Raw genomic sequence first — 17,436 nt, 5'->3', positions numbered from 1 at the left:
TTATATTCCTTGCCACCTCTCCACAACTAAATGAAAGTAATAGCCTTTTACTGAAAAAAAAAAAACATTGATTGGTTTTGAAATGTTTCCACTTTCTCATTTCCATTCAAAAATACATATACTGTAGTAAGATGCAAGCATGACATATACCTAGGGACATAAACATGAAAGAAAGTGTGTAGATTTATACATCTGTATTACAATTGCAGCCTTTATTGCTTTGTGTTATTTGAAAGAGTGATGTCTAATTTCAAGTTAGACATGCATATTAAAAATATTTGTTTTGAATCATCAAATCAGGACTTCATTGCAGTTTGCAGAAATAGTAATCACAGGCAGAGCTTTTGTTGTTTATTTCCACTGATCTCTTCAAGGTTTTTCACTGTCAGACATTCCCATAGCTAGACTCAGTCAAGCATTGAGGTATTTGGCATGGTGCCTGATATGGTCATTAATGAACGTTGTGATAAAGTAGTAACTGTGATCGTAGCCCTAAAGAGAGAAAAAGACCAGGTGGCTTCAAAAAACTAAGCAAAAGGTCAAAAGCATATGCATATAAAACTACTTTACAACTATCACTCTGGCAGGAGAATATATTCTCTACCACTAAGGAAAGCTGAATTACAAGCACATAGATCGTAAATCATCTCCTTAGGAGTTTCTCAAATGAACAAGAATTTAAGGCTTTAATCTCATACAATAGATACCCAGTTGTAAACAAGCTTCAAAGGAAAGCATAGGATTGTAGTATAAATGTTTAATATTTCTTTTAAAACATAATTAACGTCCAACTGGGTGCACAATGTTTCAAACCTGAAACACCTCTTCACTATTACTGTAAGTGTGCTGATCCTGTTCCAATCATTCTGGAAATGTTCTAAATACTTGTAAATTGAAACAGCCATTCCAAGTTTGGAATGGTTCCAGAACAGTCAAAACTCCTTGGAATAAGTTAGAGAAGCCATTTCAAACTGTAAACAATTGCTGAATTTGAAAAGTCTTCCACACCCTTAGTTTTCTCCTCTGTGCACAGTATTTAATCTCATAGCAGTCTCTTGTTCATTGATATCACAAACTCAAAGTTACATCTTAAATCTTTAAAGCCACTGAAAGCAGTGTCAATCCTAAACCTAACCAGGCAGTGGCTGTTCCTGCAACATTGCACGATAAACTGGACTTCTGAAAGACTTCCTATGAATTCGTCGAGTACCTGACATGTAATTCTTTTTCTCCTACTTTGCTCCTCCCTTCTAAAAGGTTTTATTTGAATTGATATTGCACAGAACGCACAGAAATTATAATCCAAGTACACACATTTTTTTGTATGATTTCTAATTTGGTTTGGGAGCGACAAACCAGAACAAAGAGCTCCTTTTTCCAAGGAAAAGCAATTCATTTTACTGGTAATGAATGGGCTGCAGAAAAAAATGCAGCTGATTCTTAGCAAGCTAGAATTTGCCAGGGTAGGGAGCAAAGCCCAGAAAAAGTCTGATTAACCACTAACATTCCTAGATGCTTTAGGCTCAACATTTAGTAAGATGGAAAAATCTGTATGATACACAAATCTAACACCTAGATCCGTGATGGTGAACCTATGGCATGCGTGCCACAGGTGGCACGCAGAGCCATTTTTGCCGGTACGCGAGCTGCAGGCAAACTTACCTCACTGCGTATGTGTGTGCCTGACAGCTGATTTTTGGTGGGTTTGAGGCCTTTTTCGGCCTCCCAAAGGCTTGAGGAAGACTTCTGCAGGCTGAAATCTAGCCCCGTTTCATCACTTCCAGTATTTTCAGAAAAACAGGAAGTAATGAAACGGGGCTAGATTTCGGCCTAGAAAGATTGTAGAAGCCTGCAGAAGCCTTCCTCAAGCCTTTGGGAGGCCGAAAAAGGCCTCAAACCTGCCAAAAATTAGCTCTGAGGCGCAGTGCAGGGTGGCGGGGGTGGGTGGGTGGGAATTGCACGCGCATGCGTAGGGGACGTGGAGGGCACGCAAATTGCCTTCTGGGTGCTGGCACATGAGTACGAGCGTGCAAGCGCTCATTCAATTTTTGGCACAGGAGCCCTAAAAGGTTAGCTACCACTGACCTAGATTTTGAGATTGTAGGAACCGATATAGTCATTTAAAAAATCATTTAATTAAATTATCACTTTTTACTTATCTTTTCAAATAAGATTTAAGCACTAGATGCAAATAAATTAAAACCCAGTTCTGGAGCATTACCTGCTGCAACCTAAAAACGACTGGGATTTTCCGTTCTGTGCAAGCAGCAATGAAATTATCGGGTAGCAACTGTCCTGCTGTAAGGAACTGATCATCTTTGCCTTGGTCTATTAGAATATCCAGAGGAGAGCCTTGGTAAGATTTTGCAATGTGTGTGGCATCATAGGCCTATAAGGAAAAAAAAAATGCATTTGCTTCTAACAATAGCATCAGCCTGGCCAGATTAAAAGGTGAGAAAGACAAGGGAGACTGCAGACAAAAGGCAATTTCATGCAACAGACTTATAACCACTTGGCATCTATTAGCTACAATGAAATGCATATGATTTGAATTCTCTTCTGTTTTAAAGCCCCAAGAATGGAACAAGTTCCCTTTCCTTTGTAGCCACTATCAGCTGGAAGAATAAAATAGTTTCAATCTGGCATTCATCTGTCAGAATTATTAAACAGAAGGATCTAGTATTCCAACTTCACATTTTCCGGGCATCAACCAATAAAGATTATATATTTTTTTTCTGGCAGTAGCTGCTTTAAAATCAACATCCAGATTGTAAATTGTTAGCTATAAAATGATAGTTATAATTACAACATTAATAACTCAGTCAAAAATAAATGAATAAGAAACAATAAAATCTACAGGTGTACAAAAGTTTTCAAATTGAAAATATGTCTTGTCTTCCAAGCAAACTATTTCCAACCATATCTAAGTTGGAAACACTTGTACCTGAAAAACAAGAACATTTCTAAAATGAAAACAAATGATAAAGCGGTTAATTTTGAATGGGGAACTGATTGCAACTCAGAATGGAAGTTTCAAATTTGAAATGATCTGAAATAAAAATACTGCATACCATTAACAAAACTGATATAACAAGTGTTCTTCAATGCTAAAAGCTGACTTGCATACCTTTGTCTGCTGGTGGAATCACAAATGGACTCTACAGGGTTAGTTTTGAAATGGTAGATTGATATTTTTAAAAAACAATTGCAACTTATTCTATATTATTTATGTGACAACATTTTCAGTACATACTTCCCAATTTGTTGTGTTTGATCCTAGATATCCACTAAAAGCCTTTTTCCCCCATGGACACTGCATTGGGTTGCAGATTGGAGCAAATGCTGAAACAGACTATTTAAATATTGATGATTAATGCATAACAATGTGAAATTATTTTTCTTCAAATAAACATTTATGAAGTTGTCATTTACAGAATTCCAGAACATAGTTATTTTCCCACTTTGATAAACCAACATTATTCCACCGTCATGATTATTGTGTGCATGCGCGCACACACACACACACACATTTATTTAACCTACATAGCTGCTTATTACACACAGTGCTCCTAGGGAGGTTTAACAACCAATAAAAACCAGAATAAAAACAAAACAACTCTTCCCCCACCAGGTGCCAGACCAACCAGACTTATCAATTATTCCTTGATTTAATTTGACACATTAAATAGTTTGAATCTTACTTTATATTTTCCAGGATTCTTTAGAGCAAGGATGAGAGCCCCATGGCCTCCCATGGAATGGCCTGAAATTGACATCCTTCCAGAATCAACTGGGAAATTGGCATTGATCAGAATAGGTAACTAATAGACAAAGAAGATAAAGACAAAGGAGAAGAAGAAAGTCACCATACTTACATTTTCTCCTGCATAAAATGAAAACACATATTTACTTTCATCTACATAATTGTTTACTTTGTCAATCACTGTGTCTAAAAGTGGCAGGTTTACAGCATACAAGTCTTTTTTTAAAGATACAGATGAATAAATCATTAGTAAATTTATCATGGATGTAGTTTTAAAGCCCTTAATATATTAAGGGAGCATTCCAGAAGCATGGTAACTTCTTCCATCCTCAATGAAACGTATGTTGTATTTCTTTCATTGAAGTAAACCAGAAAGTCACACTGGTCTGAGATCAGATTGAGATAAATGAGAGAAAATTACACTAGCACATCTTTACCTAATACCTACCTACAATGTGTAATTATATTATGGTAATTGTAGATCTCTCTCTCTCTCTTTCCCAACTCCCCCTTCACTTTTTTCCCACCCTCCCTTTTTCATCAATTCATTTATTATCAGCATTTCTCCAACATTTGGGGTAGGCATCCTGTCCCTTTACTTCGTAACACCCAGTGTCCTGTGTGCGTGACTTGCAATTATTAAAGAAAAAACATTTATTGCACATTTATTTATTTCCTAACAATTACAAATACATACAGTTACGTCATAAAATTACAAGTCATCATAGTAATAATTTAATAAAGTGTAACCAAATGTGCAGCTCATGTGAATCATATTGTTGCACTACTATAATACCCAGCACAATTGTATGCTTCACAGTATGCAGTCAAAACAATCCTAAGCGTGACACTATTTTAAGCATCTAAAGTTTGATATATTTATAACAATCAAAGTTTACAGTTTTACACAATAAACATTTGATGGATAAGTGATGCATAATCTTCTGCTTCCATTATCCTAATCCCACTCCTCCTGTTGGCCTCTTGTCATCTAATGCCCCCCTCCCGCCCCCCCAGCTGTCACATTAAATAATTCAAATGTCCTCCAGGGGACAATATCGCTCATTTTAAAGAAACACTGATTTAGATTAATGTAATTCAAATTACCTCATCTTTTATGTAAGAATACATGCGATAATTTGTTTTCCATAATTCTTCTGTGGCATCTACATAAAAACCGGCTCCAGTGCCAAAATCCCAGCTCTCGTCTTCTCCTTGAATGTTGCATCCACCTGCCAGGGAAAGAAATGTTACATCAATAATCAGCAAAGTACAGGAACGGAGGCCGATACTTTGTCTTCATGAAGAGCAGGGCTAACCACAAGGCTAGGGGGAAAATATCTGTCTCAAAATCAATAATATCTTCTGAAATTAAATGCTGGGCAGAAAAATTTACCTGATAACTATAAAATCTTTGCAGGAATTTTGCTGAGCTGCGGAAAGTCAGTTCTGAAACTTTAAGTAAGGGCTCAATAATTAGCTTTGTGTGTCATAAGAAGACAGATATTCAATGCGAGTGCATATTTTTCTTCAGAAAGAAGATCACTTCTTGGAAAAATGTACTATGACTGGATTTCTGGTAATCCAGAAAGAGCCCACTGGGGAAATATACAGTATATCAAGATAGGAATGTAATTATTATAGTTCCCGGCCTAATCTAAGAGTTATGCCTACAGGATCTCCTCTTTCAAAATCTATCTACCATTCATATTGATGAAAGACCCCGCCCCCAATATGCTAAATTTAATGGCTGCCAGTGAAGCAGGACCACCCAGTCACTGATAAACTGGCTATATTTATACACAGGAAGCCCATTCCCCCCTAATTATCTGCTGTTCAGCCCCTTTTTGCCAGAGAAGCTACTCAATGACAGATACTTCGTTTCAGGAGCAAAATGCAGGGAGGGCAGGACAGAAAGATAATAATTTCTATTCTTCCTGTTGAGAAAATGTAAACCAGTTATCGTCAAAAGTAGTGGCAGATACCTGAAACGCGATATTTTCAACAAGTAAAATAAGTACTATTTACACACGTACATGCAGATAGTCCTCGCCTTACAATGAAGCCTGCCTAGTTGTAAATCAGGTCACCCACATGACTGACCCAACATTATGACCTTCTTTGCAGCAAGTGTTAAGTGACCACTGTGGTCTTTTAAGCGAACCAATGGTTTGCTGTGGGGCCAGTTTTGCAGAAAACTGGAAATAAATTCCAGTTTTCAGCAAAATTGTCCCACATGACCACAGGATGTTGCAAGCAGCCATAAATGCAGGACAGTTGACAAACACCACGTATGTGACCATGTGACCATGAGGGTGTGGGATGGCAGCCACTGGAACTTCAGAACCAAGTTGTAAGTACTCCCAGGGATGTCCATTGTAACTCTGAATAGTTGGTAAGTAACTAGTTGTTACTTAAGTTTGCTAGAGTCAGAACTTCTGTATCAAAGCCATGAGTAAACCAATTAAACTGATGCTCTTTAATAAACCACTTACGTGGACTGGTATCTGGAGCAACTACAATAAGGCCATGTTCAGCTGCAGCTTGATGGAAAGCAGCTTTGGTTATGAAGTTTTGTTCTGTACATGTTAATCCTGAGAAGAGAGCAGAACACCTTAATACTAAACAAACATTCTTTATCACTAATCTGGACCAGGAAGGCATCCTCTGTGCCTAAATAAGAGAAGCTACACATTCCTGGTTTCATTCTCATTTTCATTTCATAGGGAAAAAAATGAACCACTTATTTGGTTTCTAGATTCTAATGATCAGATGAAGTTAGGTATTTTTATACTCAATGTTCCTCAACTTTGGAAACTTTAAGAATTCTGAGAGTTGAAGTCCACGCAAAGTTCCCAAGGCTGAAAAACACTGTATATACCGCTCCAATCACCAGGTTCTGGCCAGTTTACAGTCATCATAAACAAGAGATAAATTCATAAAACTCACAGAACGGCCGCAATGATTCTCATGCAAGCTAAAATAAGGAATATAAAAAACTAGTAAACCCCACTTGCTCCACCCAAGCCCCCAAATCGGAACTACTATAGTCCAATAAATCCTCAATTGTGTACAGCAATTTAGATTGGGAAGTAGCATTCAATGCAGAAGCAAGAGAAAGTCAATAGTAAAATCAAGTGCCTTTAATTCTTTGATACTACAAACAGATAGGATGTATGGCTCCATTTTGCTAAGAGATCTAGGGAAGACCCTGAACTTTTCAGCAAGTGACAGATAAGCAAGAAGATAAATCTGGAAAGGCATCTCCTGAGTAGTCATGCCTTTCATCTCTGTCTCCATCTCTCTCCCCTCCTCCCTCCCTCTTTCTACCTTTCTTTCTCTATTTCTACCTCTCTACCTATTTCTACATTTCTACCTTTCTATTTCTACCTCACTGTCTCTCTGTCTCTCTCTCTCTCTCTCTGTGTCTGTATCGCTATCTCGCCCAGATATAAACATCTATTGAACCATGGTGGCATAGTGGTTAGAATGCAGTATTGCAGGCTAATTCTGCTGACTGCTGGCAGTTTGATTCCCACCAACTCAAGGTTGACTCAGCCTTCCATCCTTCTGAGGTGGGTAAAATGAGGACCCAGATTGTTGGGGGCAATAAGCTGACTCTGTAAACCGCTTAGAGAGAGGGCTGTAAAGCATTGTGAAGTGGTATATAAGTCTAAGTGCTATTGCTATTTCAACAAGCCAGAGGATTAGAAAGATGTCAAATTCTGCCTAATACTCAACAAGGCTTAGCTGACTAATAAAAGAAAACCTGTCTTCTTCAATACTGACTCACATACAAAAGGCACACAAAGATTTGTAACCTAAGGACACATTCTACTCTGTTTTAAAGACCTGACTTAGTTGTACTAACTAAACAACTGAATTTTAACCATCATAACCATGCTTTTCACAGATAATTTCAAAATACTCACCTGATAGCCAATACAACACAGGACATTTCTCAGTTACTGCCTTTGGCGGTAAATAAATCCCAAACTTCATTTTACATTTCAGCTCCACACTGTTAGCAACAATATTGCAGTTAAGACAGAACATTTTTTAAAAGTATAATGTTTTTACTTGGCTGTTTATTACTGCTTCAGCAGTGTTGCAACTTGCTCAGAGAACTCTAGCTTTGGGGGCTGATTAATATATAATAAACTATTAAATCATTGGTGTTCAATCTTTTGGCTTGTCTGGGCCGCATTGAATGAAGAGGAATTCTCTTGGGCCACATATAAAATATATAATATAGTTAATGGATATAAATAACAAACTTCCTTTATTTTTAATATTTTTATTATATCTTGTGGGGCAGCATTACTACTAGCTATCTAGGACTGTGTACAGCCCATGGGCTGCGGGTTTGACATGGCTGCACTAAATAATCTAATCTAATCTAACTTAATCTAATCTAATTGAGAATTAAATTAGAGCTTGTAAAAATTTATTGCTGAATGAGCTGTTTTTATCATTTAGTGTTTTCTTCTTGGTGGGAGAGACTATGCAGCTAATGTGACAGAAAATAACTAAAGAAAAATGCTAAATTATGGACGCATGTGAAAGGAACGGGATGGACTCCAGCACAAAGCCTGAAGGAAACAGAGCAGGAACACTCAATCAAAAATAACATGGTATCTTTTCAAACTAACCAACATTCTGAATATTGCAATTTCTACCATAAAGCCTAATAAGCCAAAATTATGCAATATGAAAATAAAATTGCCAATAGAAAGTCAGTGTGGTGCACTGGGGTTAAGGCATTAGGCTAGAAAGCAGAAGATCGTGATTTCTAATCCTGCTTTAGGCATGAAAGCCAGCTAAGGTGTCTTTGGGCCAATCCCTCTCAACCCACCTCACAAGAGTTGTTGTTCTGGGGAAAATAAAGGGAGAAAGGAGTGTTAGGTATATTCAGCCCCTTAAGTGATTTAAAAAAAAGTAAAGATGGGATTAGAAATGATATATAAATAAATTAATGTCATTAAGGAACACAATAATATTTAACTATTCTTTTAATATCAATTAAACTGCCAACATATTATTGGAAAGACGACAAGCACATAGTGGACCTTGGATTTAAAGGACAGAATTAAGCTACTAGGAAAAGAGCTAGGAATAGACTTAGTTAAAAGAAAAAAGCATAATGCTTTTGGAATGCATCTTCTACTAACAAAAGAATCTTGAAGCAGTAAAGGTTTCCATTTTTTTTTATGGGGGGAGAGTGGCATTTTTGCTGATTTTTTTTTCACCCACTGTACTTTCTGTTCCAAAGAGACCATTTGGAACAACACTGGGAGTAGCTGAAGGAATGATGATTTTATAAATATTACTTTCCCTGCTCCCTTCCATTCACAGAAATCTTTGCTAAATCACATAGCCTCCTCCAACCAGAACCCATCATAAATATCAAGACTCCAGGGTTCTCTTTCTACAGAAGGGCTGCTCTCTATTCTAGAAGCTCTAGTCCCAATACATTTTAAAAAAACAATATTTTAGAAAAGGGGTATAAATGTAGAAGCCCAAGAAAGCATATGCCAACATGTTAGTTTCAATAATATTTAGCACTACTGATTCATGTTAGAACAACCATCCAAGCTGTCATTTTTTAAAAGAAAATTTGCCCACATTAATTATAAACAGACTATTCAGACCAGCAGCATTCTTTTATCCAAGTTTTTTCTTAAGCCTTCCTGCTATACACAATGCAACTTCTTCCAAGATAAATGTACATAGAATCTCAAGTGTAGTTGAACTTTGGTGTTGTAAAAGTTTATGTTCCACTGATTACAGTGGAACTTAGATGCAACTGAAATTAATCTGGATTTAAACAATGTTGGACCTTAAAGACGCAAGACAAGAAGAATATTGCCCACTTTGAACTTTAATATGGGAGAAGATTCTTGAGAATACTGTGGACAGCCAAGAAAGCAAATTGATGAATCCTTGAACAAATTAAACCAGAATTCCCAATCAAGGCACCAAACGATCAGGCTCTGATATCCTATTATGTAAAGACCCAGATCTCCAGAAATGGCTTTAATGCTGGGAAAGGTAGAAGGAAAAAGGAAGACAACCAGCTGCAAGATGTATAAATTCAGTTACAGTGAAGATGAATGCACCATTGAGAGACTTGAAAGAACAGGTTATGGACAGGTTGTCATGGAGAAAATCAAATAAATATAATGTTAGTGCTCTCGTTTTGATGAATTCTGTTTACAAGGGAAATTTGCTTGTTCTCTTCATTTTGAAAGAAGCATATTCTCATTTTCCCAGATCTTCCTATCCAAGTGTTTTCACTGCTACTTTTACAACTGTAGTGTTTAAGTCCTTTTATCTGTCTGTCTATGTATGTTGTGATTAGTTTCCTAAGAAGTCAGTATAAAATTATTTAAATAAATAGCATATTAACCTGTCATGTTCAAACACTTTCTGAAAACCTCCACAGCATTTGTTGCTAGAAACTTCCTTCATGGCCATGATCTGTGTTGAGGAAAAATGAGATTTCATGAGTTCGTTTTATTCAGCAAAATCACACCATCGTACATAACACCTGTATATAAAAATGTGTTAGCAATATTTAAGTTGCTAAAAAATTCATACAGATTTTGAAACAACAAAATTGCTTTAAAGTGCTAACATGAACACAAACATAAAATTGTTATTATCTCCCACCAGCCTTCATTTTTTCCCCTTTCTCTTCACAGTTGAAGACAATTAAAACTCTCTCATCACATATAGTATTTCTTGGTCAGCAGAAACTTTCACAAATCAGTAAGCCAATACATGGAAGAGCAGAAGACACAAGTAATACCTACTTAAGAATAAAGAGCTGGTAAGACTAAAGATACTGGATTTAGGATCAAGGAGACTCAAGTTCAAGTCCACACTCAGCAATGAAAACTGACTGAATTAGTTTAGATCTACAGAGAAATTGAGCAATATATAGCAAAAAAATAATATGTGGCAAAAAATAATAAGCTACTATACGTAGCTTATTATTTTATAACCCACCTTTCACTTAAGATTTCTTTCCTTTTTTCCTTGGTGTGAGGTGGGCTGAGAAAGTCCAACATTACCTAGTGAACTGCTTAACATTTCCAAGTGAAATTCTGTAGCTGAGGGTAGACTAGAACCAGGGTCTTCTGATCTTAGTTTGACATCTTAACCATTATACCACACTGCTTCTTACCTTGAGCTTCTGGAAGAAAAGATGGGGCCAGAAATCACCAGCCAAATTAGATAAAATAGAGCTTAGAAAACAGAATTATTCCAGTACTGCAGATCTTTTCCAACCAATACAGTTGATTAAAAGGCTTAAGCTGTCAAGATACCATTTCTACCCTCTCCACATTCTAATTTAAAGTCTACATGAATCAAACCACCCTATTTATCTGATGAAGTGAGTTACAGCTCACAAAAAGTATGCCTTTTAATAACATGTGTTAGTTACAAGAGGTGCTATCAGATTCCTTTTGATTTTTGCTATCAGACCTGGTGCTTTGCTTAACATTTGACACAGAAACTCTTACTACTTCAGTCTGAACCCATGGTCCTTCAGGCGGGTAGAGATGCACTCTTATATTAATATTTACAATTGCTTTACAAGCCTTTGATAAGGAGAAGAGGTTTTGGAACACAGCCTTGCTTAAGGCCTAACTCAAATTAGCCCGTGGTCTACTTTGGGAGGTAGGGCTCCATGCCAGGGATAGAAATCCGAATGAATTCCATTTAGAAGTTCCTGCCAAGAAACTAACAGAAAAATGCTGTTGAGAGGGAAGGCAAATATTCAGCTCTTTCGCAGTTACAGTGCTTACATCTATTTTCTACTATTTTCATTTCAATTTCTTCCCAAGACTTTGCAGAAAATAAACCAGCACTACTTCGACTTTTCCTCCCAGTACTTGTGCTCCATGCAAACTGAATCTGCTAAATGATTTTTGCCATAATAATTGCTGTCCTAGGAGGGGAAGGGTATAAAAGTTATAATAATGCTTGATTTCCATTTTATGTAGAAATTAGTTTTACTTCTGGAATGATCATTTAGAGAATGAACGTTTAGTATGGATTTTGTTCATCTATCACACTTGAGCCATTTTACACAGACATCTTGAAACTCTTATATTATCTTCATCCATTTAACATAGCACACTTAGAACTATTGATTGATTTGCTGAGCAACAAGCCATGATCAGCAAACCACAATAGGAAGAGTCCGCCCAATCAATTATACCAAAACCAAAATAAAATAAATCACAGGATGGCTTAGCAAAATGCCTATAGCTATCTAGGGAGCAGTTCAATTTTCCTCAAGCAGATGAAGTGAGCAGAACCAACCTGAATCCTCTCTTGTGTAAGAGGATCCATACCAGGAAGTAAATCATTCACTCAATTCTGATTTAGATACCACTGAAAATGGGAAATTCCCCAAAGCAGTTTACAATACCTGCTTGCTCTTCATGAATTCAAAGCTTTTGGCATCAGAATTACTTCTCAAAGAGGAAGACAGAAGCATCCACAAACAATATTTTGAAATTTTATTTGCTCTTTATAGAAATTTATTAAAATGCCCTAATGCAACATGGGCAGAATGAACATCCGAAAACAAGATTACCAATTAAACACAGACATTATTGGTTTCTGCGTGCTACACTTAGATGCAAGAATATGGGTTGTTGTCATTAAGAAAAACTAGGTATATTAAGAACATATCATGGAGGAAAATGTTCTGATGAAACAAGAAGCAATCTTCTTATAATCAGTGAGATATGGGAAGATTGATTCAACTTGAACAAAATCATATTTTCCTTTTCTTAATCTTGTCTTAATCTTAATTTCCTACATTTAAAAAAATTCTCATATATCACCAGGCTGGTTTATATCCAAAGATAATAATAATAATAACCCTTAGACTGCCCCACCTCAGCTTCAGATATACTGGAACTGCAAATCTCAGGGACACATTTGAGAATACAGGGCTATAAGCATGCAATAGGGAGAGAAGCTGAATTATCCAGATGTTCAATGGTGCAACTGCAGCACTAAAGCACAAGACTGGGCAATGTCTTGGCAAAAGCAAGGACACCAGCACAGCCAGACATCCGTGTTTTGTCAAGGGGTTGGTGTCTCTCATTTCTCCCATTCTAAATTACAGCATGACCCACAGTTAAAAAAAATAAATCCAGGTTTTCTCCACACAAAAAGTATGAAGAAAATAGAGAGGGCAATTGAACATGAAGACTAAATGGTTTTTTCTTTCTCTAGGAAGTCTGCAAAGCACCCTTGTCCATAAGCCAAGAGATTGCAGGAACCTGGTCTTCAGCTGAAGAATCAAAGGTCACAACTATATTAAGCCTGATGTAAGATGGGTTATAACAGCAATACTATCATTATGTCAATCAACAGAGACATACATTTCATTCAATGATATGGTAAATAAATTTCACATTTGAAATGTAATGGTAATAGGTTACCAGGAGAAAGAGCAAGCGTTGTTTACACTGTGACATTAAAGCAAGTAAATTCTTACAGTTTTCTAGCTCTTACAATCACAGGTTTGCAAGTATGGGGAAGTAAAAAGAGAAAAGTATGAAAATGATATTCATCAAGGAAGCATATTGCACTATACATATTGCACTACATAAATAATAGAATACCAACATTCAGGCCAAATCACATAAATTATGTGACAATATTGCCAGTCCAGAACATATTTCTTTCCCACAAGACCTTGATTTATAAGATTTTTTTTCTGCATGAGGATGAATACTGCATTCATTTTGGTCAACACAATATAAAGAAGATGTGGAGACTCTGGAAAGAGTACAGAGAATTGCAACAAAAATAATTAGGGGACTGAAGGTTAAAATGTGCCAAGAACGGTTGCAGGAACTGGGTATGTCTAATCTAAAGAAAAGAAGGACTAGGGGAAACATGATAGTTCTGTTCCAATATTTGAGGGGCTCCTACAATGAGGGAGTCAAATTATTTTCCATAGCACTGTTGGAAGAAATGTTCACCTGGGTTCAGTTCCAAGTGGGAAGAAAGACACTGGAAACACAGAGACTGCTTGGAAGGATGGTTTAATGGTGGACAGGACCACATGGTTTTGAGGTCCTGGGCAAAAAAAATGAGCACCTGGGTGAGAAAGGGAGAGAATTTTATATCCTCTGTTAGGCTTTGAACTTGCTTCATGTTCCTATGGTAAGAAATGTATCCTGATTGGTTGTCAGACTTGGTAACTTTGTAGGTTGTCTTGAGTCCCAGGCTTGGTTGAATCTTGCTGGGTGATGTAGTTAAGGGGCTTTGGGCAATTCCTATTAAGGCTTAATGGCTTTGTCCTGGTTTGGATCTGAGTGAGGGCTAATCCTACCATGTCCTGAGAGTGAAGGTCTTTTGTGTTGTAGATAAGCTGGCCCAGCCTTTTATCTGTAAATAAGCTGGCGCCAAAATATCTGCTGGGGTTGAGTTTCTGTGCCCTCTAAGATTTATATTTCTCTTTTAGGGAAAAATATTCTGCCTTTTTAATATTTCCTAGAACAGTGGTTGCTAACCGGTGGGTCGTGGCACACTGGTGGTCCGTGAGAAAAAATTGGTCGGCCACAGCGCACCCGTATCTGCAACAGGGGTGATACCGGTAGCAGATGGACTGATGCATGCAAGGAGGGAGGGCAGCGCACGGGAAATTGCGGCATCGGAGCCCTTCCCGGGTGTTCCCTAGCCTGCGAGGGGGTGGGGGCAAAGGAACCTTTGAACTGGTGTTGGGTGTTGGGAATCTGATGTCCGGAGGCTGACAAGCCACGTGCTGAAGACCAGATGGCTGGTGGGGAGGTGGGGCAATCCTGCAGTCTCTGTAGCAAGCCCGTGTCATAGCTGCTGCCTCCTGCCTCCGCGCATCGAGGAGGCCGAGCAGCAGTGAGAAGAGCGCGGACCTCCTGAGCTGCAGGAAGCGGCTACCAGCAATGCCCTCAGGTGGAGATGTTGTGAGGGGGAGGCTCAACCTCTCCCCTCAGGAGCTGCAAAGTGCTCGCAGCCCCTCTGGCACCTGCCAAACCTCCTCCTTCCCGCTGGGCATGTGAGCACTTCTGGAGAGGAGGAAGAGAAGCACTCCAGAGGGACGGTGAATGTTTTGCATCTCCTGAGGGGAGGGGTTGAGCCTCCCCTCACAACATCTTCACCTGAGGGTATCGCTGGCAGTTGCTCGACCTCCTCGATGTGTGGAGGCAGGAGGTAACACCAGTTCAGAGGTTCCTTTCCCAGCAACTCTGAGTCATTTATTTAATATCAACTTGCTTAACTTTCATATGCCAGGCTGTTATGGCACAATCTAATATTTTTCTCTCCCATCTATATAAAATGAAATAATAGATGATAAACTCTGCCAGTATTATCTTATATTTACCACAGGTATCTATAAAAAGATGCCCTGTGGGGTAAGTAGAACTGAATTTGTACCATCAAGTGAGGACTAAATGTCCAGTAAATGACATTATACTGTAAGGATTTTAGTGCAATTTACATTTCCTTTCACAGATCATAAGAATGATTTTATCCATTAAAAAGTCCATGAAGTACATTCTTCGTTGTTCTTCTAAAAATTGTCCTACAGATAGGAATGAAAGAGTCCTTATACAGCTTGCTAATAACATTTTTAAATATTGCCTTTCCTATACTACTGACCTCAGACAAGAGATATAGATTTTCTGGAAACTGTTGAAGTGAGTATTATCCCAACTGACATTTTCATCTCCATATCCATTGCCCACACAAGCTATATTACAGATAGTCCTCAACTAACAACAGTTCATTTAGTGACTGTTCAAATTTACCAACAGCACTGAAAAAATGTGACATGACCGGTTTTCACAGTGACCATCTTTGTAGCAGCCCCATGATCATGTGGTCAAAATTCAGATGCATGGCAACTGGTTCATAGTTATGACCATTGCTGAATCTCAAGGTCATGCTATCACCTTTTGCAACCTTCTCACAAGCCAAATCAACGGGGAAGTAATATTTACTTTCCAACTGGGTTACTAACTTATCAACTGCAGTGATTCACTTAACGACTGTGGCAAGAAAGGTTTTAAAATGGGGCAAAACTCACTTAACAAATATTTCAGAAATTTGGGGCTGAGTTGGGGTTTTTAAGTCGAGGACTACCTGTACTTGATATGAAAACAATTAGATTGAGCCTGTTTTATTAAGTTTGAATGGTTCTTTTAAAGAAAACAAATGCTCAAATGAGAAAAATCTCATTTATCCAATTTTTTCATAGAGAATATATATGCTTGCTACTAGAATTTTTTTCATACTTGTTTCCCTAGTCCAGTAAGGAAGGAAGGGCACATATTAGTTATGTACACAATCTCTAGATTATATATATAATTTTAGGGGGTAGAACCAAGAGACCATGAGTTCTAGTCCTGCCATTGGCATGAAACCTGGCTGGGTGACTTTTGGGCCCAGTCATTATACTTAGGCTTGATGTCAGGGCTTGGGCAACAAGCCAGTCAGTCAATTTCTGTTGCAACAAATGGATCAACACTTTCTTAAAAAAGACAAAAAAGTAGGGCCTCCACTAAAAAAAAACACTAGGAAGAAAAATGCATGGGTTGAGACCAGCAACAATATACAATACAACCTGGCTAGCCACATGAATTTGACAGCATTTAAAGTCAACAGCATTTCTATAATTATGGGGAGACTTCATTATAAATGGAACATAAAAATAACTCACAATTCTGCTTAAGTATCTATTTTGTATAGAATCCAATTTGACTAATACATTTTCATTTACTTGTTTCAGTTATATATTTTGCACTTGTATGTGCATGCTTTGTTTTAAATTGTAAGCTGCCACGTTTTAACAGACACACAGACACCTGTGGGTTGGCATTACTTCAGTGAGACAGGCCATGCTGGAAAGTGGGTTGGGCTGACTCCTAAATCTGTATTATTTTTCTCTTTTAAATTGGTGTGCATCGGTAAAACGAAACGGTTGGGAGAATGCAGGCTGTCCCGGGGGCTTTGATACCTATCGTTACTCTCCACTTGCTGTTTTTCTTCTATTAAAAGCAAAAGAATTGAAGTCTTCTCTTTTTAATAGCCTTGTTAACTCTGTAACCTCCATGTTTTAAGAATCACATGGGAAAAACCAGACACCATTAATTTATCCCAACTAATAAAACCGTTTTAAAAGAAAGCTCAGCGGGAGAAAATATACTTAATTTACCCCTGGTCCTTTTATACAAAGCCAAAGTGGCAGTGTGCACATATTGTCCCCCCCATTTCCCCCTTTTGTAAATACATGAAGTGCAGCTTGCACACCTACGTTCCAGCATGAACAAAAAATAAAAGCAGCTTACCAATCTTTTTATAATGGTCATGAAAAGAGCGGGAAACCAGCACCGTTGCTGGAGCGCTCACCTTTTTAAATGGACTTGCAATCGTTGGTTGCGCTTCAATTAGTCACTCCAGGCCCTGGATGGAACGAAGAAAGGCGACTGAATTATAGGACCCTGCTCAGTCTCTCTCTCTCTCTCTCTCTCTTACTTTGGATAGGCTCGCCCACCCAACCCCGATGCTTTCATGGGACTCGTAGTTCTCTAAAGCCCCTGCCCGCCTGATTCGGAACGAAGGACAGCACTCAATCTCCCAAGAAGCTTTTCGCGCGC

General features: G+C 38.0%; 1 protein-coding gene across 5 annotated transcripts; it reads right to left on the bottom strand.

Moving 5' to 3' along the window:
• Window positions 1-193: 193 nt before the first annotated feature.
• ESD (esterase D) lies at window positions 194-17,321 on the bottom strand. Of its 5 annotated transcripts, none has more exons than XM_087947766.1 (10): window positions 17,128-17,321; window positions 10,775-10,961; window positions 10,173-10,243; window positions 7,696-7,784; window positions 6,259-6,357; window positions 4,871-4,995; window positions 3,702-3,821; window positions 3,254-3,352; window positions 2,222-2,389; window positions 194-492 (listed from the first exon to the last, which is right to left on the bottom strand). In XM_087947766.1, the coding sequence occupies exons 3-10, from the start codon at window positions 10,238-10,240 to the stop codon at window positions 412-414; spliced, it is 849 nt and encodes a 282-aa protein (XP_087803892.1). In that variant the 5' UTR covers window positions 10,241-10,243; window positions 10,775-10,961; window positions 17,128-17,321; the 3' UTR covers window positions 194-411. The 5 variants fall into 5 exon arrangements, with proteins under 5 accessions (XP_087803892.1, XP_087803880.1, XP_087803889.1 ...); XM_087947754.1 differs by having other exon boundaries at window positions 17,189-17,321; XM_087947763.1 differs by having other exon boundaries at window positions 10,775-10,958; window positions 17,189-17,321.
• Between the last annotated feature and the right edge of the window lie 115 nt (window positions 17,322-17,436).

Source organism: Notechis scutatus, chromosome 1 (assembly GCF_049901735.1).
Source record: "Notechis scutatus isolate UNSWTSFEM ecotype Mainland chromosome 1, rNotScu1.2, whole genome shotgun sequence".
Lineage (NCBI taxonomy): Eukaryota > Metazoa > Chordata > Lepidosauria > Squamata > Elapidae > Notechis > Notechis scutatus.
Note: the sequence above shows the minus strand (reverse complement) of the source record. Positions and strands in the feature narration are given on the sequence as shown.